Source organism: Dama dama, chromosome 30 (genome assembly GCF_033118175.1).
Source record: "Dama dama isolate Ldn47 chromosome 30, ASM3311817v1, whole genome shotgun sequence".
Taxonomy (NCBI): domain Eukaryota; kingdom Metazoa; phylum Chordata; class Mammalia; order Artiodactyla; family Cervidae; genus Dama; species Dama dama.
The window spans coordinates 88309410-88333504 of record NC_083710.1 but is presented as its reverse complement, the minus strand read 5'-3'; the positions used below and the strand labels follow the sequence as shown (position 1 = coordinate 88333504).

The following is a 24095-nucleotide window of genomic DNA, read 5'->3' as shown; positions in this document are numbered from 1 at the left end:
TGAGTTATCAGTGGCCTGATAGAGGTGAGTTACTGGTGGCCTGACACAGGTGAGTTATCAGTGGCCTGATAGAGGTGAGTAGTCAGCGGCCTGACACAGTGAGTTGGTGGTGGTCTGGTAACAGGCAGTGATACAGGCAGTGCACTGCAGTCTCTCCAGGGGGAACACTGCTACAGGGCAGGCGGGGACCCCCAGGGCCCCTCTCCTTCCCCGGAGCAGAGCGGGATGAGCTCCAGGAGAGGCCTGAGAACGCAGAGCTGCCGCGCGACGTCCCTGCATGACACGTTTGCTCCTGATGGCACTGATAACTGCACAAAGAAAGGGCTCAGGGTCCAGCAGCCACCGACTTCCCAGGGAGACCAAGAGCAGGAGGGTGTGGCCGTGACCCGAGTGAGCCCCTGCGCCCCCCGCCCCTCGAGTCTGCCCACTGCCTGCTAAGTAACCAGCTTCAGCAGCAGCCCCCCAGGAGGCTCCCGAGGGTGTGGCCGTGACCCGAGTGAGCCCGTGCGCCCCCCAAGTCTGCCCACTACCGACCGAGAGGCGTCCCCATGCGGGGACACGAGTGACTCCACACTGGAGCCTCAAGGGCACTGTCAGCCCCTGGCAAGCCCCCTCCTGCTGGACCCCAAACCCTGAATACGGACAACTTCCTCAAGGATGCCAGAGGCCCGGGAAGGCGGCAGCACCTGAGGCTCCCCCAGAGGAGCCCCCATCACCAGCCAGCAGCTCCAGCCCCCGCCTCAAGCCATCCGCTCACAGCCCCATGTGCCACTGGAGTGCCTTCCCTTCCCAACTTCCCAGACGCAAGAGGTTCTAGAGCTGGAAATGTTTCCATGGAATCATGCGGTCTCATTCAGCAAGTCCAGAGGTTACGGCAAGAGCTACTCAGGACCTCCCAGGTGCCACGTGGTGGGCCGATTCTGACGCGAAGTCCACTGTACCGAGACCCCACTGGGGTCGGAGGTGACAGCTCTGACACCTGGGTCGGCGCAGCACCAATCCCAGTCACCGCCTCATCAGCCCAAGTCCTCTGCTCTGCTCTGTAGGAGGGGCGGCCCAGCAGGCCCAGCAGGACAGAGGGTGCTGCGCGGCCCAGCCGGCCCAGCAGGACAGAGGCTGCTGCCTGTACCAGCCGGTCCGTTCTACAAGGTTAGTATCATCTGTGGATCCCCATGTTTCTATTATTTGGATGGTTCAAAACACAACTTTCAGACAAAATAAACTATTCTCTAGTTCAAATTTGTATTTTGATAACAATTTAAAACAAATACTATTTTACTGTGAAAATGTTACAGTAACGGTCCAGTGTCCACAAAGATGAATTTATTTATATCTTAAGACACACCTCATAATTAACTTTGAACTAAATACACAATGTTTATTTAACCAGTAGCAATTATGTCAAATGTTTATTTCAGTATTTTCTTCAATAAGCTGAAGCCCTACAAAATGTAAGACAACTAACGGGAACTCAGCCCACAACACACGGAGGAGTCTGCAACCTAAGAAGGTACAAGCGAGCAGGAAGCGCGCAGGACACCGGTGACGGCAGCGCCAGGAGGAGGGGCTGTGACAGGACTGCCCACGCCCCGGCACAGCGCGAGCGGCGGCGGAGGGGGGGCGGGGCCACAGCGCGAGCGGCAGAGGAGGGGAGGGCGGGGCCACAGCGCGAGCGGCAGAGGAGGGGAGGGCGGGGCCACAGCGCGAGCGGCAGCAGAGGGGGGGCGGGGCCACAGCGCGAGCGGCAGAGGGGAGGGCGGGGCCACAGCGCGAGCGGCAGAGGAGGGGAGGGCGGGGCCACAGCGCGAGCGGCAGCGGAGGGGGGGGCGGGGCCACAGCGCGAGCGGCAGCAGAGGGGAGGGCGGGGCCACAGCGCGAGCGGCAGAGGAGGGGAGGGCGGGGCCACAGCGCGAGCGGCAGCAGGGGGGGCGGGGCCACAGCGCGAGCGGCAGCGGAGGGGGGGCGGGGCCACAGCGCGAGCGGCAGCGGAGGGGAAGGCAGGCACACACCGCCTCAGCGGGCGTGCCTACTGAGCTGAGGCCTGTGCAGCAGAGCGGGCGGGAGCCGGGAGCGGGCAGGGCTCCCACAGACGGCCGCCATGCGGGGACCGACCTCCTACCTCAGCTCCCCAGCACCCTCAGGCCGCTCCTGTGGCCCTCGAGGCCAGTCTGTGAGACACAGCTGGGAACAAGCCTAGGAATCACCAGGCACCCCCCAGCTTCTGAGCAGGGCTCAGGCCAGACGCTGCTGGGGAGATGGACGGGCAGAGGGCCACCCAGAGGTCAGGGCCTCATCAGGAGGTCTGTGCAGGACACAGGAGGAGAGGCCGGCCTGAGCCAGGGCGGCGTCAGCACAAGGGCAGGGCAGTGGCTGCCACAGGAACAAGCCCTCTTCCAGGATAGAAGAATGCGTGGGCAAGTGCGCCAGCTTAAGGGTGCTGGGCACAGGGTGACCCGCGAGGGCGGGGGACAGGAGAACGAGTGGATGACTGACCACACAGCAAGTGATGGAGAGGCTGGGCCCCCCACGAGCGGGGCCGGCTCAAGCGGCCGCCGTGGCCTCTGCCTGCCTACTCCTGTCATCACAGTGCTTGGCCGACCTCCCCTGAAACCCAACTTCAGCTTTCCTCACAGCGTTTCCACACCTCTGTCTGTAATTACTTCTACCGTCTTTAACCAGCTGTCTCCCTCCCCAGACTACCAGCTCCTCTAGGACAGGGGTCACTTCTGTCTCGTTAACACGCGTCTGGCACACGCTGGGTGCTGCGTAAGCAAGCAGAGGATGAATGAGAAAGGACCCGGAGCAAGCTGGCCATGCATCCAGCCCTGAATGTACCTGAAACCCATGTGAGAAAAACCAACGCGGATGAAGCAGAGACCCGTGCCTGTGAGCAGCATGCCGTGCTCCCCTAACCTCGGCAGGGGTCCAGCACCAAGCCGCAGCGCTCCCTTCCACGCTCCCTCCCTTCTGCAGCCGCCACCCCAAAGAACCACTGCTCACAGGAAACCTCTCTCCCTGCTCTGAGCAGGCAGTAGGTCCCACCGAGGAGAAGAGTCTAAAACACACTTTCACTGTAAAAGTTGACATACCCCAAACATTCGAAATAACCCAGTATCCACCTTTAGAAATGTGAAATCTAAAAGTTAAGTTAATCCTGACCATTCAAATACCAGTTGTATCCATCTGAATTTTATATTTATTAGCCTCTTACTTACTTGGTGCATTCTTCTAGAGACTGTACAAGCATTTGCTGGAAAGAACATATTTCTTCCAGATTTCCCATTAAATGTGACGTGTTTGCTGAACTTAACCTAGAGCCGAGAAAAACAGGAGACACGTGTAAGCGGTCTTACTCATGCTCCCCTCCCCTCCCCGCCCCGCGGCCCAACACACAAGGAGCTCTCTTGTGTCTTCAGCTGCATTCTGTCCCAGCCTTTCAGCTGCTGTTCTCTGAAAACACGAGGCAATAGCCAAGGGGACCACTGTTCTAACACTTGACACAATAACCACCTAACTTACTTCTCGCTGGTCTGCAGGGGCCGTAGGTAGGTTGAAAGCACAGTCTGAAGTTCTTTAGAATATTCATTTTCTGTTTCCAAAATATTCTGTAGCACCTACAATAAATGGTAAGTATTATTTGACATTAAGATGTATAAGCTTTGGAAAGTTCATCACTATTGTTCAATTCGCACGGTTGCTTCTATGTAACACTGATTCGTTTAATGTTATCACTCCCTGTGATTATTAACTAGTAAATTCAGGTAATGAGCTATTATCGAGGCTATCCAACTGACTTCATATTCCTGCCAAGCACATTTAACAGGGGAACACCTAGAAAGAGGCCTGAATGAATTCCATCATCAGATAAGTAATGCTACGTCTGTTTAGATGGAAAGAAGGAACCACTGACAATCACAACAGCATGGAGGCATGGATGCATCTCCAAAGCACGCATTGTGCAAGAGAAGCCTTTCACACAAGGACATCCCATATACCCATCTATGGTAAATCTAAGGACAGGCCAAACTCATCTGCGAGGGCAGGGATGGGGGGGGTAGGGGGACAATGGGGAAAGGGACGTGAGATCAATTTCGGGAATAATGGACAAGTTCTGCATCATGATTTGGGTAGTTGTTACACAGACATATACACCGGTTAAAGCTCATTGACCTATACCCTTAAAATCTATGCACGGTGACATATGGAAAGTGCATCCACTAAAAAAAAAACATGCAGTTCACCCTCCAGATGGCATCTAGTCATTCTAAGTCAATTTCTGGGCACTGCAGACCTTCACCAGAGAAGGTGACCATCTCAGATCATCCTGTACACGTTACAAATAAAAGGTCCACCAGCATAAAACAAGCATTGTATGCACTGTATGTATTCTACCATCTCTGGGAGAATAATTATAAATCAACCTTGAAATTAACATGTTTCCTGAAAGCCTGCAATATATATAGACAAAAGCAGCTAACAACTCCTAAAAACTGAGAAAGAAATCTAAGTGTAAAAGAGCTGGCTGAAACATGAGCCCCTTTCAGACGCAATCGCAGGAGCACTGGCCCCTGGGGCAAGGCTAGGCGGGGCAGCTCAGGTCCGCAGCGGGGAGCCTGACCGATGGGAGCCTGGACGGCTGAGTGCCTGACCCACAGCACCTCCGATCCTCGGGCAAGCCCTCCTCTAAAGAGGAAGAGTGAGGCGGGGAGAGGTGGACCTGCGCCCAACCCGCACCCCCTCTCCAGCCTCGGGCTAAGGGCTGCGTGGGAGCAAGGAGCCCCGCTCAGCCGTCTGCTCCACCCCACTGTCAGGCCAGCGCCTTCTCCGGTCACCAAGTCACACACCTGCCTTTTCTGAGGGGCTACTACTCCCTGCCCTAAGTGTGGTCCCCCAAAACTAACACAGCACCCTGAACTAGCCCTGCAGAAGAAATCAGACAGCATAAAGACTCCACACATGCTCGGCTTTCTCCCCTGATTTTTGATAATCAAAAGGTATGTTTAAACATTTAAGAAAAAAGCAATCATTAGCTAAATTTAGATTTCAGCATTGACACAAGCCACCCGAACCACTGTGTGCTCACTAGGGTCTTCCACGTTCCGGAGGGGAGCAGAGCCATTCGTGAGAGCAGGGGACCTGAGGCGGCTCGGCACGAGTTACGCGGGGGGCCCAGGCTCTGCCACGCTGCCGCAGCTCTGGGCTCCGCTCCGTCCCGCCCCTGAATGGACCTATTCAAGGATGCCAGCGGACGGGGAGGGGCCGCTCTGGGAGACCCTGCCTCGTGGGGAAATGTGGCTGCCGCTCTCACAGTTAGACACCTCCCCTCCAAGAGACACTCAGTGGGCCCGAGTGTCAGAGGACTGGAGGACGGGGGCACCACGTGACCCTGCCTCTGCATCACCAGGGGATGCGCTTCATCCACATTATCCCCATCTTCTCCTTACAAAATGACCCGAGGCAAACCAAGTACCATGGGTGGTTCCCTGAACTAAAAAAAATTTAAATCTGTCACAGATGAGTAAGACAGAAAGCCCCTATATTAACGTGAAAACACAGGCTCAACTCAGACTCCATGTCTAAGAACAAACACCAGGAACTATTAGCAACTCTGCTAAGGACACGCTTGGAACCCGACACACACACCCTACAAACACAAACAGCTCCCACGGATAGCAGCGTCGGGAGCGCACGCGCGAGGCAGTCAATGACCCTCCTCAGCCACAGCACTGCGCGGGGCGAGCAGACACGGAGCGCCCCGAGATCCACGCAGAGTGCGCTGCCCGACCGCCTCTCCTTCATCTACTGGCTGCAAACAGGACCTTCAATTAAGTGCTCAAGACAGGCTCTAGAGCAACCCCGCCCAAACCACCCAGGCCACGCTCCTCTCCCTGACTTCCGCAGACTCGCTGAGGGAGCCACGCGGCGCGGGCGTCCACCACGCAGAGGCTGCCGGTCCCTCCCCAAGCTCACAGCAAGCCGGGGGCTCCAGCCATCACCTGTCTCCCCTTCCTGGACTGCTGCACGCTCTGGCTGCTGCAGGACCCCATGGGACGTCACGGCCCAGCCGCCACGGCTCCATCACACGCAGGCGGGTCCAGAGAGGGCCGGGAAGAGCAGCCGTCACCGGGCACCATGAGGAGGGCGGGCCAAGAGCCCGGCCGCGCGAGCTCCCCCCAGGGCGGGAGGCGTGGGGCTGCCCGGCCAACAATGGTGCCCACAGGGGGACCGCATTGGGCAGCTCACAGACAATCCCCGGCTGTCAGCCGCAGCGGCAGAGCCAAACAAAGGACCGACTCATGCCCCGCAGCCCACAGAAACCACTTCATCGCTGCCAGGAAAGGAGCGCCAAGCACCACTCTCCTTACAAGGGAGCCACTGCAAATTCCGAGGGCATCCTATGTTCCACGTGTCCTTGACAGTCCTCTGAAAATAAATAACTGATGTACATGTAACAGAACATGTAACATAAAGGAAACTTTTCAAGATTTGACCCGGACACAGTAAAGTAATACTATCACAAACTACACCCAGGGATTTCCCTGGTGGCCCAGTGGCTAAGACCCTGTGCTCCCAAAGCAGGGGGCCTGAATTCGATCCCCGGTTGAACTCAAGACTGGCAGAGCTGTTCTCACCCCTCTCTGCCCACCTAACTATAACCCCCACACCACAAGGAGAAATCACCATTGCACATATTCTTCCAGCCCACTCTATTTAAACTGCTAGTACTTCAAGTTTCAAAAAGTAAATTACTAGACAGGACCCCAGCTGTTAATGAACTAGAGTCTGGAGGGAGAGCAGAGAAGGAAGGGCAGCAGTGCTGCTGGAGGAAGCCATTCCTGCAGCCCTCCCACTCCCAGAGCAGAGGCCGCGGGCACACCCCGGCCACCACTGACCAAGTGTGGCGTCCTGATTTCTGCATCCTCAATACTTCATGACATTAAGTCTCAAGAAGAGTCAGGGGGTGGATGTTAAATGCTTGTGTCATTGTGCCATTTAAAAGAAGCTACGTGCTTACAGCATTCCTAAATCTGGGGACTCACAGGCTGAGGGACGCTGAAGATTCACTGCCCAAGAGCTCCAGCAGAAGCCGGGGGCCCATGGTGCTCGGCGTCACCCCAGAGCCAGCCTCAGGGCCAGCAGAGCCCGGCCTGATCCCCGCCCTGTGTGTCCTCCCCGGATGGCACACCTCTGTGGGTCTCAAGGCAGGAAGGACCCTCACAGACACCCCGCCCGGCTGTTGCCACGTGGCCCAGCTCGTTCTTCCCCAACTCACAGGCCTGGCACTGGCCACCACAGGAAAAGCTTCACCTCGGTCTTCATCCACAGGGAGCGAGGACCCTGCCAGGAGCCGCAGGAACAGAGCCTGCCCAGGCCGCAGGCGGTCAGTGTGAGCGAGGGCCCAGGAGAGGAGGGGCCGCGGGCAGTCAGTGTGGGCGAGGGCCCAGGAGAGGAGGGAACTAGGGAGCAGGTGGTCAGTGTGAGCGAGGGCCCAGGAGAGGAGGGCCGGGGCCGCGGGCGGTCAGTGTGGGCGAGGGCCCAGGAGAGGAGGGCCGGGGCCGCGGGCGGTCAGTGTGGGCGAGGGCCCAGGAGAGGAGGGCCGGGGCCGCGGGCGGTCAGTGTGGGCGAGGGCCCAGGAGAGGAGGGCAGGGGCCGCGGGCGGTCAGTGTGGGCGAGGGCCCAGGAGAGGAGGGCAGGGGCCGCGGGCGGTCAGTGTGAGCGAGGGCCCAGGAGAGGAGGGCAGGGGCCGCGGGCGGTCAGTGTGGGCGAGGGCCCAGGAGAGGAGGGCAGGGGCCGCGGGCGGTCAGTGTGGGCGAGGGCCCAGGAGAGGAGGGAACTAGGGAGCAGGTGGTCAGTGTGAGCGAGGGCCCAGGAGAGGAGGGCCGGGGCCGCGGGCGGTCAGTGTGGGCGAGGGCCCAGGAGAGGAGGGCCGGGGCCGCGGGCGGTCAGTGTGGGCGAGGGCCCAGGAGAGGAGGGGCAGCTCCAAGCGCACACAGAGCAGGCGGCCCAGTCCCGGGCGGTGCGCCAACAGCCTGACCCTGTACAGGCCGCGGGGAGGCACTGACCAGTCCTGGCCAAGGTGGATGAGGCATGGACCGTGAGAGATGAAGGCAGCCAAGGCGGGGCTGGCTCAGCGTGGCTCCAGGCGAACCTCCGGCCACCAGGCCTGGGTTCTCCCGGACGAGCAGGCAGAGGCTCTGGGCAACCCCAGGAGCCAAGGGGACGCACGGGGGCAGGTCCGTCTGGAGCACAGGCAGGGTCTGTGGAGGTCTGCTACAGCGTGATGGACGTCCACTCTAACATGTAATATGCAGTGACCGCTGCCCATTGGCTCACATCTGCAGTCTCTCAAAGACAGAGCTGCCGCGCCTGTCGTGACACCAGGTGAGCGCGGACACAGACGATGTGCATCTTCTGTCCGCTGCGTAAGGAACGCTGACCGGTCCCTGGAGACAAAGCCACCATGCCGCAGGACACGGAGGGTCCTGACAGCCTGCTCTCCTCCCAGAAGACACAGTCAGGAAGGCTCGTTCTCTGATGGTAACAGGGAGCCTGCTGTCCCCTAGGAGAGGTGCCGGAAGACTGTCCACCCCCGAAGGAGTGGGCATCCGGCCTCTCCAAGAGAAGGGCTTCGCTGACCTCCCCTGGCCGGGGGTCTGTCACCAGGCCAGAAGCGCAGCCAATTCCTCTCACTGTCACACCCACCAAGCTGAGAGAGGTCACACACTTGCTCCCTTTAATTACACAATCCTGTCACCCTGGACTACCGCCCTGGGTAATTAATCCTCAAATGGGATGCCCATCTGCAAACAGAATGGTATGGTGGCCTCAAACGCTTCTGAACACACTTCCTAATAACCATGAGTCCCTGGGACCAGTCCATCCTAAAGGAAATCAACCCTGAACATTCACTGGAAGGACTGACGCTGAAGCTGAAGCTCCAATACTTTGGCCACCTGATGTGATGAGCTGACTCCTTGGGAAAGACCCTGATGCTGGGAAAGACTGAAGGCAGGAGGAGAAGGGGAGGACAGATGATGAGATGGCTGGATGGCATCACCGACTCAATGGACAGGACTTTGAGCGAACTGTGGGAGTTGGTGATGGACAGGGAGGCCTGGCGTGCTGCAGTCCATGGGGTCGCAAAGAGATGGACACGACTGAGCGACTAAACAACAAAATAACCATGAAAACCTCTTAAGGGCCAACACTTATGAGGCATCTTAAGGCCAACTGCTAACCCCCTTAATGCTACAAGGCCGAGGCCAGCATTACCAGCGTTCAGTTACAGAGACAGCAGAGTGCAGGCAGCGGGGGGGCTTCCCCAGGCCAGCCCACAGCAGGGCATCAAACACAAGGGCACACAAGGCCCGACGCCCCACCAGGCACCTAAAGAAGGGCACTCCTGACCATTCACTGACCGGAGACTGAAACACATCTCACACTCGAAAATAAACTGTCCCGCCGGGCTCTGTCACCAAAAACGGGTCAACTCTTCGTGTAAAGCAAAGTCACGGGGTTTCTTCTTCCACTGTGACCCTCCGTGTCTGAGCCACCCGAGGTCTCCACTCCCGGTGACATTCCAACCCAGCCTGAGCCCCAGGGCCAAGGCAGCCCTCCAAGCCTCCTTTACCAGTGGTACCGAGGAGTACAACTCCGCCACGCCCCCTGGCACACTGCCTTCTACTTTCAGTGATAACACTTTTACACAACAAAATCACATTACCTGCCCAATTTTATATTCTGTTCACTGTACTTAAAATGAAAACATGAGCTGACGTTTTTTAAAGCCCCCTTTGCACCTGTAAGAATTAGAAACGGATCCACCACTGGTGTCTGAGGCGTCGGTACATGGCTACACACTTAGGTTGCTTGCAGCTTATTGCTAAACAAAGCATCCTGTGAAAACATCCTCACACAAAAATCTCTGAAATCATCTCAGGTAATCTTTCTGGGGTAGATTTCAAGAATCAGAAATACTACATTAAAGGCTTGAGTGTTTTCAGAATTCTACAAATGGTTTTTCTTTTGAGAAACACTTTCTGGTTCTGCAGGTGAGGAGCATGAGAGTGGTCATCCACCCAACAACAGGTAAAAACCAAAGAGACGGAAAATCAACAGCTCCTCTCAGATCCACAAGGGGAGGGACGCGAGGTCACTGCCTCCAGGGTGAGTCTCACTGCCCGCAGCAGACGCTGTAACTGGACCCGCCTGAGCATTAAAATCCCTGGGGGGACAGAGTCAGGTGGGAACCCCCCACACCCAGTCTGGGGCAATTTACCTCTAGGAGCTCAACCAGGTACCCAACATAAGTATCAGAGAAAAGTTGACAATCCAGGTGATTCCAACTCAGACACTATAAAGATCGGGATCCCCAGGGGTCGGGGTGAGGGTGGCAAGGAATGAACAGGCAAGACACAGAGGATTTTCAGGCCCTGAAACGGCTGGCGCTGTGAGGGCGGAGCCACAGCGTCTGCAGGGAGCGCTGCAGTGACCCCTGGACTCCGGATGGCTGTGTCAGCTGGCCCACCTGGAGAGCTGCGGCCGCCTGCTGAGTGGTGCTGAGGCGGCGGGGGCTGCAGGGGGCTAGCTCTCTCTCAATGGCACGGTCAACTCAAACTGCGCTGTCTGACAGTGTCCAAGGAACTAAAGAAAACTATGCTTAAAGAGTTTTTTAAAAGTATGAGAACAATGACTCAAATACAGAATGTATTGACCCATAAAATGAATTAAATGGAAATTATGAACTGAAAGTTACAATAAATAAAATGAAAACTTCATTAGAGGGGCTCAAGGTCAGAAAACTGAGCAAACACAAAAAGACCCACAGAGATTTTACACTCCCTAGAACAGAAAAAAAAAAGAAGAAAAATGAACAGCACCTCAGAGGCCTGCGTGACACCCAGTGCTTGCCAACACATGCTCAGTGGGCGTCCCAGAAACAGGGGAGGCAGAGGCGTGACCAGCCCGAGGACGGCCGTGAACCACTGAGATCCTCGTCCTCTCCCCGGTGTTGTCGTGGTTCGTCTGGACCCTCACACACCAGCAGCAGACACACACCCTCCCTACTCACGCCTTAACTTCCAAATGCTTGCACCACCTCCACCTCCGGCACTCCCCTGCCTCTGACACCCTCCCACCCACAGCACTCCCCCGCCTCTGACACCCTCCCACTTCCCACACCCTCCCACCTCGGGCACTCCCCTGCCTCTGACACCCTCCCACCCACAGCACTCCCCGCCTCTGACACCCTCCCACCCACAGCACTCCCCTGCCTCTGACACCCTCCCACTTCCCACATCCTCCCACCTCGGGCACTCCCCTGCCTCTGACACCCTCCCACCCACAGCACTCCCCTGCCTCTGACACCCTCCCACCCACAGCACTCCCCTGCCTCTGACACCCTCCCACCCACAGCACTCCCCCGCCTCTGACACCCTCCCACTTCCCACACCCTCCCACCTCGGGCACTCCCCTGCCTCTGACACCCTCCCACCCACAGCACTCCCCTGCCTCTGACACCCTCCCACCTCGGGCACTCCCCCGCCTCTGACACCCTCCCACCTCTGACACCCTCCCACCTCGGGCACTCCCCCGCCTCTGACACCCTCCCACCTCTGACACCCTCCCACCTCGGGCACTCCCCCGCCTCTGACACCCTCCCACCTCTGACACCCTCCCACCTCGGGCACTCCCCCGCCTCTGACACCCTCCCACCTCTGACACCCTCCCACCTCGGGCACTCCCCCAGCCATGGCACCCCCCACCCACAGCACTCTCCAGTCACTGGCCCCAAACCCTCCCGTGACCTCAGCCCACGCTGGCCTCACCCCCGGACCGGGTGCTCGCCCCTCAGTGGGGTGGAGTGCCTGTCCCGTGTGCGGCTGTCCATGCAGGCGCAGCGACAAGTGGAGTGTGAAAAGCTTCACACACCGTCTCTTCCAATCGCCCAGGTGCGCCGCGTGCCCCACATTTTACTTTCCTGTGTAGTTTACAAACATGGAGCTCAGGCAAGCTGAAACTGAGTCCTGGCTTAGTCACTCACCGGGTTTGTTCACTTTTGCAAAACGAGCACGACGCTGAAAGATCGTCTCCACACTCTCCACGCTGATGTCCCAACAACCACACGGGCTGTTCAGCATGCTGTTTATGCTCTCAGCTACGTGAACATCAGTTTGGATGTGAGACTGAAGTCAAGGTGTCCCCTCCCCCGGTTCAGAGTCAGCAGGCCCTGTGCACGGGGCTCCTCCCCCTGTGTGAGCGCGGCTAGAGACGGACGGACCTCTGGAAGGACACTGGTCACGCTTCAATCTGAAGGGGGCCACATGCTACTACTGGACCTCTGGGAAGCACGGCTACCTGGTTCCACACAGCACCCGGCGGGAGCGGGGCTCCCGGAGACAAGGGCAGCACTGCGGGCCCCTGCGGGAGTCCTCTGATACAACCCCCGATGGACACAGACGGGAGTCCTCTGATACAACCCCCGATGGACACAGACGGGAGTCCTCTGATACAACCCCCGATGGACACAGACGGGAGTCCTGATACAACCCCCGATGGACACAGATGGGAGTCCTGATACAACCCCCGATGGACACAGACGGGAGTCCTGATACAACCCCTGATGGACACAGATGGGAGTCCTCTGATACAACCCCTGATGGACACAGACGGGAGTCCTCTGATGCGACCCCCGATGGACACAGATGGGAGTCCTGATACAACCCCCGATGGACACAGATGGGAGTCCTGATACAACTCCCCTGATGGACACAGACGGGAGTCCTCTGATGCGACCCCCGATGGACACAGACGGGAGTCCTGATACAACCCCCGATGGACACAGATGGGAGTCCTGATACAACCCCCGGACGGACCCAGACGGCAGTCCTCTGATATACAACCCCCGATGGACACAGACGGGAGTCCTCTGATACAGCCCCTGGACGGACCCAGATGGGAGTCCTCTGATACAACCCGTGATGGACACAGACAGGAGTCTTCTGATACAACCCCTGATGGACACAGACAGGAGTCCTGATATAACCCCCGAAGGACACAGACGGGAGTCCTGATACAACCCCTGATGGACACAGACGGGAGTCCTCTGATACAATCCCCGGACGGACCCAGACAGGAGTCCTCTGATACACCCCCAGACGGACCCAGACAGGAGTCCTCTGATACAACCCCTGATGGACACAGATGGGAGTCCTGATACAACCCCCTGATGGACACAGACGGGAGTCCTGATACAACCCCCAATGGACACAGACGGGAGTCCTCTAATATGGCCCCCGATGGACACAGACGGGAGTCCTCTGATGCGACCCCCAATGGACACAGAAGCAAGGGGCTCCCGCCCTGGGACGTCACTGGGAATCAGGATGGCACTCCTTGCCCCCTGCAGCCTCCCCGGGAAAGAAAGCAGTGTCTTACCCAAGAAAGGGGAAGAGAAGGCAGCCCCACGAGTCCGCAGTAGAGGCAGCAGCTAGGAGCACAGGGCGACTGGGTCAGGTGTGAAACTCACTATCACGGGTATTGTTCAAGCTCACAAACTGCTCAGATTTCAAAAGGCAGCAAGTTTCAGGATTCTGAAACACTTGTCTTCACTATGTACAATGTCCAGATGCTCACCTGTAACTTCATACTATTTACATATATACACACATCAATCCCAGGAAAGACTATGGTAACACACAAAATAAACTAAACACTGTACTGGTCTAGAGAACTGACAACCTACTCTGAATATGAGCCTAAGGGCACTTAAATCTGCAAATCACATTATGACCTTTTAAAATCCCATGCTGAAGACTGGAAACCATATGGGGAAATAATCCCAACACCAGGTTATGCAACAAGAACAGGGACAACTGCACACACAAACACAAACACATAAGAATGTCCCAGAACGACCTCGGGAGCGGGAGTCAGCATGGCCAGTAACCCCCTTCTCCAGGCAACCCCCATTCTACACGTCGAGTTTCAGATATCGAAAAAACAAGTTATTCTTTAAAAGCGCCCCTCAGTCACTCACCACACTGTAGTAGCCTTTGTTAACGGCAGTTGTATCGAATCCTTTGGGAGGGCTCTTCAAGGCTCCGGATTTCGGTGACAGGGGCTTCTCTGAAATAAAGACGGGAGGGCAGGCTCACTCATGGCTCCGGCCGAGACCACCAAGCGCAGCAGCCCCCACGGCCTGGCCTCTGGCTCCAGCTGAGCCCCAGACCACAGGGAGGTGGAGCAGAAGTGCATGTGGCCAAGAGGCCCCAGCCCGCACCCCCTCCTCACGATCAGCTCCCGGGGGTCAGAGACCCCCACAGCTGGGCCTCCCCACCCAGCCCAGCCTCCCCGCTCAGCTGAGCACCTCACGGATTACACACCGCTGCTGTCAACAAACAAAAGAACGCATGAGCCATGTGTCAGCTCAGGGTGCAGCATGGGTGAAGTCTGGCCCCCCAGAACCGGAGGGAACGCAGGCAGTTAAGGGGACGCAGTGTTAAGACATCAAGACCCGCAGGCTGGAGTGCATCTGGAGGGGCCCAGGTCACTGAGAGTGCAGAGGGCCTGCTAACACAGGCGACAGACAGAGGAGAGAGCCACCCCAGGCAGGGCGCTGAGAAAAGCCACACTGTCTTCAGAACCTCCAAGCCAGAACCAAAGGAAAGTGGTCACGGTTACTGCAAGGATTCAAGTGCATCGCAGGCCTTTCATCCAACTCCACTCAAGACAGACTTCCTCAGCACAGGCACTGGAGGAGCGCCTGGCGGCTGACTCTGTGGCTCGAGGTGTGTGCACGAGTGCCCGTCAGTCCCTGCTTCTGCGAGGGGCTGTGTCTGTCACCGAGGCTCTGCGGGGGCGGGGGGTCTAGCCCTGGACCTCCAGCTACAGAGGCTGGTAGTGGCCCACGGCTGGCGGGGGGAAAGGGGAAATTCTAACGGGCGCACCCCGCACCTCCTCCGCAGGGCCCTACCGAAGACAGCTGGCGGTGCCCCTGACCACACCTGTCCAGGACCTCTCTCTCTGGCAGCACTGCCCTCCAAACACCCTCGGGCACCGGGTCCCAGATCCCATGTGCTCAGTATTTCCATGAGCTTCTCAGCACCGGAAACCCATAAAAAGCCCAAAGCAAAACGCCTATATTTAGCTGTGGGTCCCCCTCCTCCTGTGGAGCGGCTGACCTCAATCTTCCTTTAGTGCCTCTCTGTAAGGGTTTCCAAAAGGGTGAAAATACAGAACAAAACAGAAGGTGCTATTCCCAGCTGAAACAATTCTCTCTGTCCACGGAATGGAAAAGAGAACTCCACGGGAAATAAGTAACTTTTAAGCCACGAGAGATACAAGAAGGAAAACTTCCCTCCCTATTCTTATATCTGCATCTTACCATTTAACTGTGGAAAAAAAACTGATGTTTCCATCTGAAGGAAAAAAAATGCCTTTTCCTCCTTAAAATATGCCATCTGGAGGAGGCATATGCAACGACAGTAAAGTGGAGATGGCTGAGCCTGAACCACAGCCCTGGGATCAAAGAGAAGTCACACGGCAACACAGGTCAAGCGAGCTTAATTCATGAGTGACTTCAATCTGCTTTCAAATTTTTAAAAGCAAATCATTTGCCAACTGCCTAATTTTATCAATTCTTAAGTTTAAGACATACCTCTCAACACCACAGTTAATAACATTTAATCACCTTACTATGAGAACCAAAAGAAAAAGGTTTTCTAAAGCAAGCTACAGGCGAACATTCTACAAAAACAAGAGACAGGCAGAAGAGACAAAGACAAATCAAGGTTTAGGTTCAAAGAGGTTGTCTTTTCTCACTCAAAAAAAAAAAAAAAAAGGAGAGCATACAACATGCTGGGCTCCAGACAGAATCTTCTGGGCTGGGAGGTGTCAGGAACACACTGCGTCCAGACGCTCCCTGAGCTGTCACACGGAGGGGACGCCATGCGCCCTCCACAGAAGGCTCGGCGCCCCCTGAAGGAGAGCCGGGAGGGCAGGGGCTGGCGCCTGCTGGCGTCCGTGGAGGTGCAGGCGGCGGAACCGCAGACCTGTGGGCCCCAGGGGCCTCCAGCACCTCGAGAGAGAACCTGGACGTGTTAATGCAACACGACAGAGGTCAGTCACGGCCACTCGTAACAGAGGAAAACGCACAGGAAACAGATCTTAAAACATGGAGCCTTCCTAGTGTCCTAAGCAAAACAAAACATTCTGCGGCCCACCCAAGAGCTAAAAACAGACTCCACCCCTGTGAGGAGGGCAGGGGAGCCCCGAGGATGGGACAGCGCACCTTCCGGGGCAGCTCAGGCAGCCTGTCCTCCCTTTCACGCAGTAAATGTTACACAGTGCTGGCAACAGAACGTAGACACAGATGTGCTGAGAAAAGGGGGCTGGGCCCCCACCAGGCGCGGAAAGTAACGAAGGCTACGCACGGCAGCACCGGCGCAGGGTGGCCCCAGCCCAGCACATGGGGTCCCAGAGCCCCGCGCGCCTCCTGAAAGGGAGCCGGCCAGAGAAGCTGCTCTGGGGTGGGGGACACGGCCCAGGAGAGACCGAACGGAGCCTGACCCGCCCAGCGTGCGACCCAAAGCCACACCTCCTCCTGAGGACCCTGGGGTTTCCCGAGGGCGAGAAAGCTCTCTGGGGCCCAGAAGCCAAGGTCAGCCGTCGGGAAAGGAGGCACCCGCTGAACAGCTAGCCATCAGAGGACAGACAAACAGAGAACAAGCTCAAGAACCAGGGCACCAAGGGAGCGTAAACAGGAAGCATGCAAGGGGACCAGTCCCAAGATGCAGAGATAACACGACCATCGAGGAGGCTTACAGCACGCATGCTGAAAACGCCTCGAAAGAAACAGGGGCCCGAAAGAGTGAAAAGGCACCACAACAGTGAAGGGCGTCTGGAAAAGAAGGAAACAGTCTCTAGAAACGAGCCCTGTGGTCTAAGGCGAAATCTCGGTGGACAGGCGGGGCGGAGGGAAGCGGGAAGGGAGAAATCTGAGGAGCGGGCAGCAGGTGAGTGTGGTCCGTACACCGTGAGGAACGGCAGGACACCGGCTCAACGTGTCAGAGGCGAAACTCTGGACGTGGGGCTCCTGAGCCCCGCAGCGCCCACGTTCCAACCACTGGACCCAGTGCCCCACACCCGAGAGCAGCGCCAGCACTCCAGGACAAGCCTCCTGGCAGCCTGCCTTCCACCCGCACAGTCAAGACACCACCGCGCTTGTCTCTGTGTGTGTAAGATACACATCAACTGTGTGAATAAAATGAGCTCTACACACCAAAAGAGTGTCCACAGAAAACGTTCAGGGACACTGACACACACCTTCCGTCAGACAGCACATACTCAGGAAGGACAACCAACACGTCCGCAGCGAACTCTGAAATATCCTCACGCAGACCCCTGGAAGAGGTCTGAGGAACTGGATCTCTGAGGGAGTATTCCTGTCTTCAACAGGACTGTTTCAAACCAGAAACCACACTCAGGCCCCAGGCGCAAACAGAGCACTGCCGTCTGCAGCCAGGAGGGGGCAGGCGAGCACGGCCACGCGTTTGCGACTAGAAGCCAGACAGAGCCCACCTGGAGACACACAACCCCAGGGGACATCACGGACAAGGAGACCTCAACTCTGGGTGCTCAATAAAAATACCTGTAAACCAGATCAAAACCTAACACAGAGAAAACTCCTGCCACGATGGCCACTTAGCAGGAAGGAGTCTGTATGCTGGGACCTGCCATGTTTTGTTTACAGAAAATGAAAGATAAATTATACTGCTAATCACAATGTCTACGTTAAACCTGCGCTTTAAAAAAAGGAAATCTATTCCAAAATCATAAAGTCATACAAATTACTAAAAAAGAAAAAATGCAATTACACAAGCGTTACCATGATCCTGGATTTTCACTCTCAACTGTTACAAAGCAATATGCTAAAAACATGGTTTCACGTCTTTCCTTCTCAAATGCCCACGTTTAAAATCAGACAGGCACAGCTTTCCATGAAAGAGATTCAAGTAACCGAGGACACGAGGAATGGAAACTTACTCCTCAAAGTAATTATTCCTTTAGCTCAACAATCAAATAAACACCCCCCAGCCTAACAGATCACTCATTTGAGCAAACACGCATTCTCTATATTTTAAAGCTAAACAGGAAAGCGAGGGAAGTTTCCAGTTTCTTGATGAAAGCCAGGGGCTCCACGTGAGCCCTGCGAGGAGCTGTGTGACAGCAACGCAGTTACTCACACACAACTAAAGGGGCCTCAGATACACACACACACACACACACAGAAACACAGGACCGAGTCAGAGAAACGGGACTCACAGGCAGAACAAAGTGCTGTGGCTACTCCTGACGCAGGTAACTCATGAGACGTGATGGCTGGTTCTTAGAGCTGTGTCTGCCCCCCTCCCCACAGTGCTCATGGCCCCCAGAAGTAGAGCTAAGAATAGAATACACCTGCCAGGCTGCTGGACACCCAGAGGCCACCACAGACGATGCTGACCACACGCACGTCCACCTGAAAACCACCCTATCTTTGCAGTGTCATTTCCAAGGTTAACTCTGGAAACTTCAGGAGGAGAAATACCTAGAAAGGAAACTTTATTTGTACTCATTCACACTTTTACTATGATGCCTCAACATCAGACCAGAATTTACATTTAAGAGCTGTTCACAGTAGAATTCAAGAAGCCCAGATTTAACAGATATCTACACAATCAGCAGAACCCACTCTTTATGGCTTGTTCCTTCACCAGCTCCGAGACCCTCTTAGGACACGCCCCTCTGCCAGCACTGTGACCTCTTGAGGGTGTGCCCATCACCAGCTCTGTGACCTCCTGTATCTCCTTGGTAAAGGGAAAGACCACCTCACCCTCAACCTCCCCCCCCAAGGGCCCAGTGCACTCTCAGCACCAGAAGGACTGGTCGGCTCCCCAGCACTCAGGCCCAGGGGCCAGAGCCAGGGTTGCCCCTGGACGGGCTGGCGGTTGCTGGCGAGTCCAGCCAAGCTGCAGCCTAAGGCATGTTTCCCAGCAGCCGTGTCTGTAACGCAGGCGGCTGGACACCAGCGCTGTGCTTCTTGGCTGGTTCTGCCTGGGGACAGATTAACAGGAGAGTGTTCAGAGAAGGGTATTATCTGCACCCTATGCCCTGAATATCCCGGCAACACTGTCTTCTGGGGCTGTGGTGAGGACTGAAAGTCACAGATAAAAAGCACTTTATATAGGAAGCAGAACACAAAAACCTGGCTATTACTGTTAACTGTATTCTAATGATAATAAACAAATATCGTTTTTATGATCAACTACAGAAAAAAGAGCAGCAATGAGATACCACTTCACACCCGTTAGCATGGCTATTATCAAAAAAAAAAAAAAGAAAAGAAACAAGTGTGGGCAAAGACATGGAGAAACAGGAGCCCCTGTGCCTGGCCATGGGGATGTGACCCGCACTGTGGATGAAGCACAGCAGGTCCTCAAAACCGGAACGGGGCCCCGCATGAGCCAGCAGCTCCATGCCGAGCCACGTACCACGAGGCCCACAGGACTCAGACGGACAGCTGCAGCCCCACGGGCAGTGACGTCGGCCCCCAGAGCCCAGGCCAGAAACCACACGAGTCCAGCAGCAGCCGGACAAGGAACAGACATGACCTGGCTGCGAAACGATACACACACGTACACTGGTCTCTGTTCCCAAGTTCCTGGCAGAAGGCTCCTGACCCTTTGGAGTGTCCCGACGAGAGCACTGGGAGCACCCAGGCCTTGGAGCTCCTGCAGTGCCGTGATGTGATCACACCTGAGCAGAAATGCAAGCGATGCCAGGACCACCATTCCTTTCCAGAATTAGATAGGCTTTGGAATGATTACTTAAATGCCAAGAAACAGCGTTAAACAACTACAGAAAATGTACGGAAGGGGATGCATTTTAAAATACCATATTAGTGCAAAGAAAGGGACAGAAATCGCTCAACACCACACGACTGGCAAAAGACCCACGATAAGAAACTAACACAGCCAACGCGATACAGAAGCTTCAAGCCCTGAAGAGGGTAATGAACTGTACTTTATATAAATGTGCAACCACAAACTAAAAATGAACAGACGTGACAGGTTTCTCCTCACAAACAGTAAAGAACAGAGTGAATCTGTTTTCAAGCGCTCGTGTCACGACGGCAGGAGATGCCGGTCTGAGTGTGGAGCCCCCTTCTGCAGCCTCCAGTTTGGGGGACACCAGGCCCTCTGGGCAGGAAGGAAGGCACTCTGACCCTCCGCCAGGGCCAGACCCACGCCCAGCCGGGCGCCCCAAGCCCATCACCACCCGCCCGCCGCCGACTCACCGCTGGGCTTGACCTCGCGCACGTAGTTGCTCGGGAACCAGCCGGTCCTGCCGTTGTGCGTGCCCTCCCACCAGCCCCCCTCCTCCACCCGCGTCACGTGGATGACGTCGCCTTTCGTGAAGGACAGCTCGTCTTCATTCGTCTGCTGGAAGTTAAACTTGGCTCTGACGACCAGCTGATGGTTGCTGTTGTCGGTCATGTCCTAAGGGGGACAAGGGAGGGAGAAGTCATGAAGACCACGGCGTCTCCGTCGCTACGATCAGACCAGGTGTGCCTCGGCACCACAGCACAGCCGCCCGGCACACACGGGGGCCGGCAGGAGACACGGGAGTGCCTGCCCCGCACCGTGCCCCGACTGCCGCCTAGGCCCTGGCCCGAGGAAACCCCGTGAACCGCCGGCAAGGCCTTACTCGGGCCACGTTAGCCCCCACGAGCACTCCACACACATGCACGGCCCCTGCGCTCCACAGCCTCGGGGCAGGAGCCGGGCTGTGAGTCTCATCGGCCCCCATCAACAGTCAGGGTCCAGCAGGAACCCCGCGGACGCCCAGTCAATGAGCCTGGCCCCAGAGCCACAGCCTACAACCCTCAGCCAGCACCGCAGCCTAAGACACAGATGTGAGCAGGATCCCACGTCTTCCAACACTCTCAAAGTGTCTAAGAAAGAATCAAAGATGCTCCTCGTTCCACGAATAAAGAAACTCAAGCTTGACTGAGAAGACATAGTTACCAACACTGAGGCGAAGCTCTCTCAAAACACGAATAAAATAGAAAATCTCAGAAATGGAAAAGAACTTACAAAATTTACTCAAACTGACATAGTAAAAAACAAGGAAAACGATGAGATCCCCGGGGACCTGTGATAAATGACAAAGATCTGACATTGGAACCAAAGTCTTGGACGAGAAAGGACAGTGCTGAAAAGGAGTCTGAGAAGCACGGCTCAAAGTGTCCCAAGTGTGACAAAAGACACACGCACACATGTCCAGACGCTGAGTGAACCCCAAACAGGATACACCTCAAGATATCTGGACCGATTCATGTCATACCTAAACTTCAGAAAACTAAAGACAAAAAGACTGTAGTATCTGGATAAAGACATCTGCAGAGATGCAAGAACAGTGCCCTTACTCAAGACGTTAGTGTGAGACGCACTCTGCCAAAACAGTACTAACCAAGAGAAAATGAGGATGGAGGCAGTGGAGGGGTGGGCTCGGGTCAGAGCGAGTCCAGAGGCGGTGGTGACGGAGGCTGAGGGGGCGGCTGGAGGCCTCACACTCTCCCTGGCAAGAGGAAATGGAGACACCCAGACCCGTCTGAATGCCCAAGAGGAGAGTCTTTCGAAAAAGGCAAAAGAGCAGACTGCCACCTGCCAAAGGCGCGCAGAACACCATCAGGGAAGGGACAGGCCCCACTGAGCCTGAGCCTTAAAGACGTCGCAGGGAAAGTGCCGCCAGCACAGAGGCCACGGGCGGGCCCGGGCGCTCACAGGTAAGGGCCGGGCGGCGGAGGAGCGCGACGCCCCTCTTTCACTGCAGGGTGTCCACAGCCACAGCACTGTGCTGTTCAAAAACAGCAACAGGCTTCACACGGGCGTTCATCAGAGACACGGACGAACGCCTGAAGAGCCTGTAGAAAACGGGAAAGCTGCGTCTCTGCTGGATGTCTCCCAGTAGCAAGTCTCAGAGAATCGCCTGGCTCTACGCTAGGTGCGTGTATCACTAAACAGGATGAAAAAGACAGAAAGCACAGACAGTGCTCAGAGCCCCAGGAGGAGAAGCTGACGTGACGCCTGAGAGAGTTCATGTGTATTTTTACCTGTTTAGACATACACTGGCTACTATAAATCGTGTTTACTTAATAATTCAAAACAATGCATCAATCTTTATCTACGGAATTAAACACTTAATGCAAACTTAATATTTAACACCTGAAGTACTCAATAAAGCAACCTCTTGTAAGCTTTTGGAGGAACCACGGACTGAGCACCGTCCCCTCAAGCTCGGGGTGAGGGGCACCTGAGAGGTGCGGCCTGGGCAGGTCAGGGCCCCACAGGGACACCGCCCGCCGGCGCCTCAGGCTGCGAGCCATCACCGTCTCTCACCCGCCGTCCACTCTGAGCCACGACACTCTCCTTTCTGCGCCACATCCTGGCTTTGCAGAGCCCGTCGGGGTACTGAGGGCAGGCCCCGAAGGACGCCACACTGCCCCGGGAGCCCTCTGCCAGCCCATCCCCAATAGCGGGCGCACACAGGTGGCGCCGGGGGGGACGGGGCACCGCCGTCAGGAGGCAGCAGGAGACGCGACCCACAGACTCCTGATGGGCCAGGCCGGCACCAGGGCGCCTCCCCTTCAGGCAGAGACACTCCACAAAGGCCCAGACAGGGCAGCGTCAGCAGAGGGCAGGGCAGCCTGGACCCTTCACTCCTGAGGCAGACTCTCAGCCGCCGAGCAGCCCCACCCTGAAGAACGGGCGTGGGCCCAAGGCAAGGACAGGACCGGGGGCCACGCCACACCAGCCTGGCCCTCCCCAGCGTCCGTCCCGGAAGCAGCAAAGGGAGACTTCAATCACGAGCATCTCATCTCGGCTTCCATCCTCCCCTCAGGTCAGGAGGACCCTCACCACGCTCCCTCCGAGCGGTTCACCATGCCCACCACGCAGCTGAGGTGGCCGCGGGCTTTCCATTTCTGGTGTGACAAAACTTCTCTGGCAAAACATCAGTCCTGTACTTACTATGATCTCAGCAACATCCATCATGAAAGGACATTTAACTTAGTAAAATTCTTCAATTGCAACCCAGTCCTCATTTACACAAAAACAAAACAAACAGAAAAACAGATGAAAACTGCCACGAGTTGATGGGGCAGGCAGCAAAGATTTCTCTGCCCAAAGCTTGCTGACTGTTCTTGCATCTTCTGCGTGTATTTCATGAGGCAGCTATTTTCAAGGGGTCTGGACTCCTTCCTTCCTTTGGACCATGACGCTCCCAACAGGGCCCAAAGTCCCTCCAGCCCCGGGGTGGGGGGTGACACGCGTCCGTCCCCATGACACGCTGACCAGTCGGTACCAAGAAACCCCACCCGGGGGGCTGTGCTGTTCACAAGGTCAGACACAGGGCCGGGGCTTCTCTGAGGGGAAGACAGTCACGCACACACAGCAGGAGAGCCAGCCTGAGTGCAAGCAGTTCAAGAAGAGGTAAAAATTACACCCCTTCTACAGTTCTCCGTTTTTAACAGTGCTTCATGACCTAACTCAAATGCATCTCTCTACAAGGCACAGCTCCAACCAGGCCAGCTTTATTTCTCCAGGATCCCCACGTGCTTACGGAACGACATTCCCCTGCGCTAAGCAGAAAGCAGTGGCCTCTGAAGACTGGAAGAGTCGGTTCTCTTCAGACTCACGTGACAAGATCGCTGCGTTTCCAACACAAAATGATTACCAGGACGCCGCACGAAGCAGAGTCACAGCAGCGGCTGGTGAAGCCAAGGGCCAGGCCGGTGTCTGCCCCGGGGGCTCGCTGGTGCCCACGCAGCCCTCAGCCTGGCCAGCGGACATGGTGGCCACCCCCACAGGCTCCACTCGGCCCCGCACGTCACTGCCCCCGAGGCCTCATTCCCAGGGTCTGTGCTCACAGCCCTTCTCCGAGGGTCTGTCCACCTCAGGGGCCCCCGCCTCACCAGCACTCAGAGGGAGCCCCTCACACGCTGCAGCCACGCTCTCATAAGGACAAAAATCACCTCGAGGCTCCTCCACATT

At 56.3% G+C, this 24095-nt stretch overlaps 1 protein-coding gene across 6 annotated transcripts in view; it reads right to left on the bottom strand.

The window, feature by feature from the left end:
* Positions 1-24095, bottom strand: part of ARHGEF7 (Rho guanine nucleotide exchange factor 7) — a 76710-nt gene that overhangs the window by 33537 nt on the left and 19078 nt on the right. For all 6 annotated transcript variants that reach the window (XM_061133540.1, XM_061133543.1, XM_061133545.1 and 3 more), the window contains 4 exons: positions 20339-20540; positions 14039-14127; positions 3520-3614; positions 3216-3311 (listed from right to left, as the gene is read on the bottom strand). In XM_061133540.1, the coding sequence (XP_060989523.1) occupies positions 3216-3311; positions 3520-3614; positions 14039-14127; positions 20339-20540 (482 nt within the window). The remainder of the gene's footprint in view (positions 1-3215; positions 3312-3519; positions 3615-14038; positions 14128-20338; positions 20541-24095) is intronic.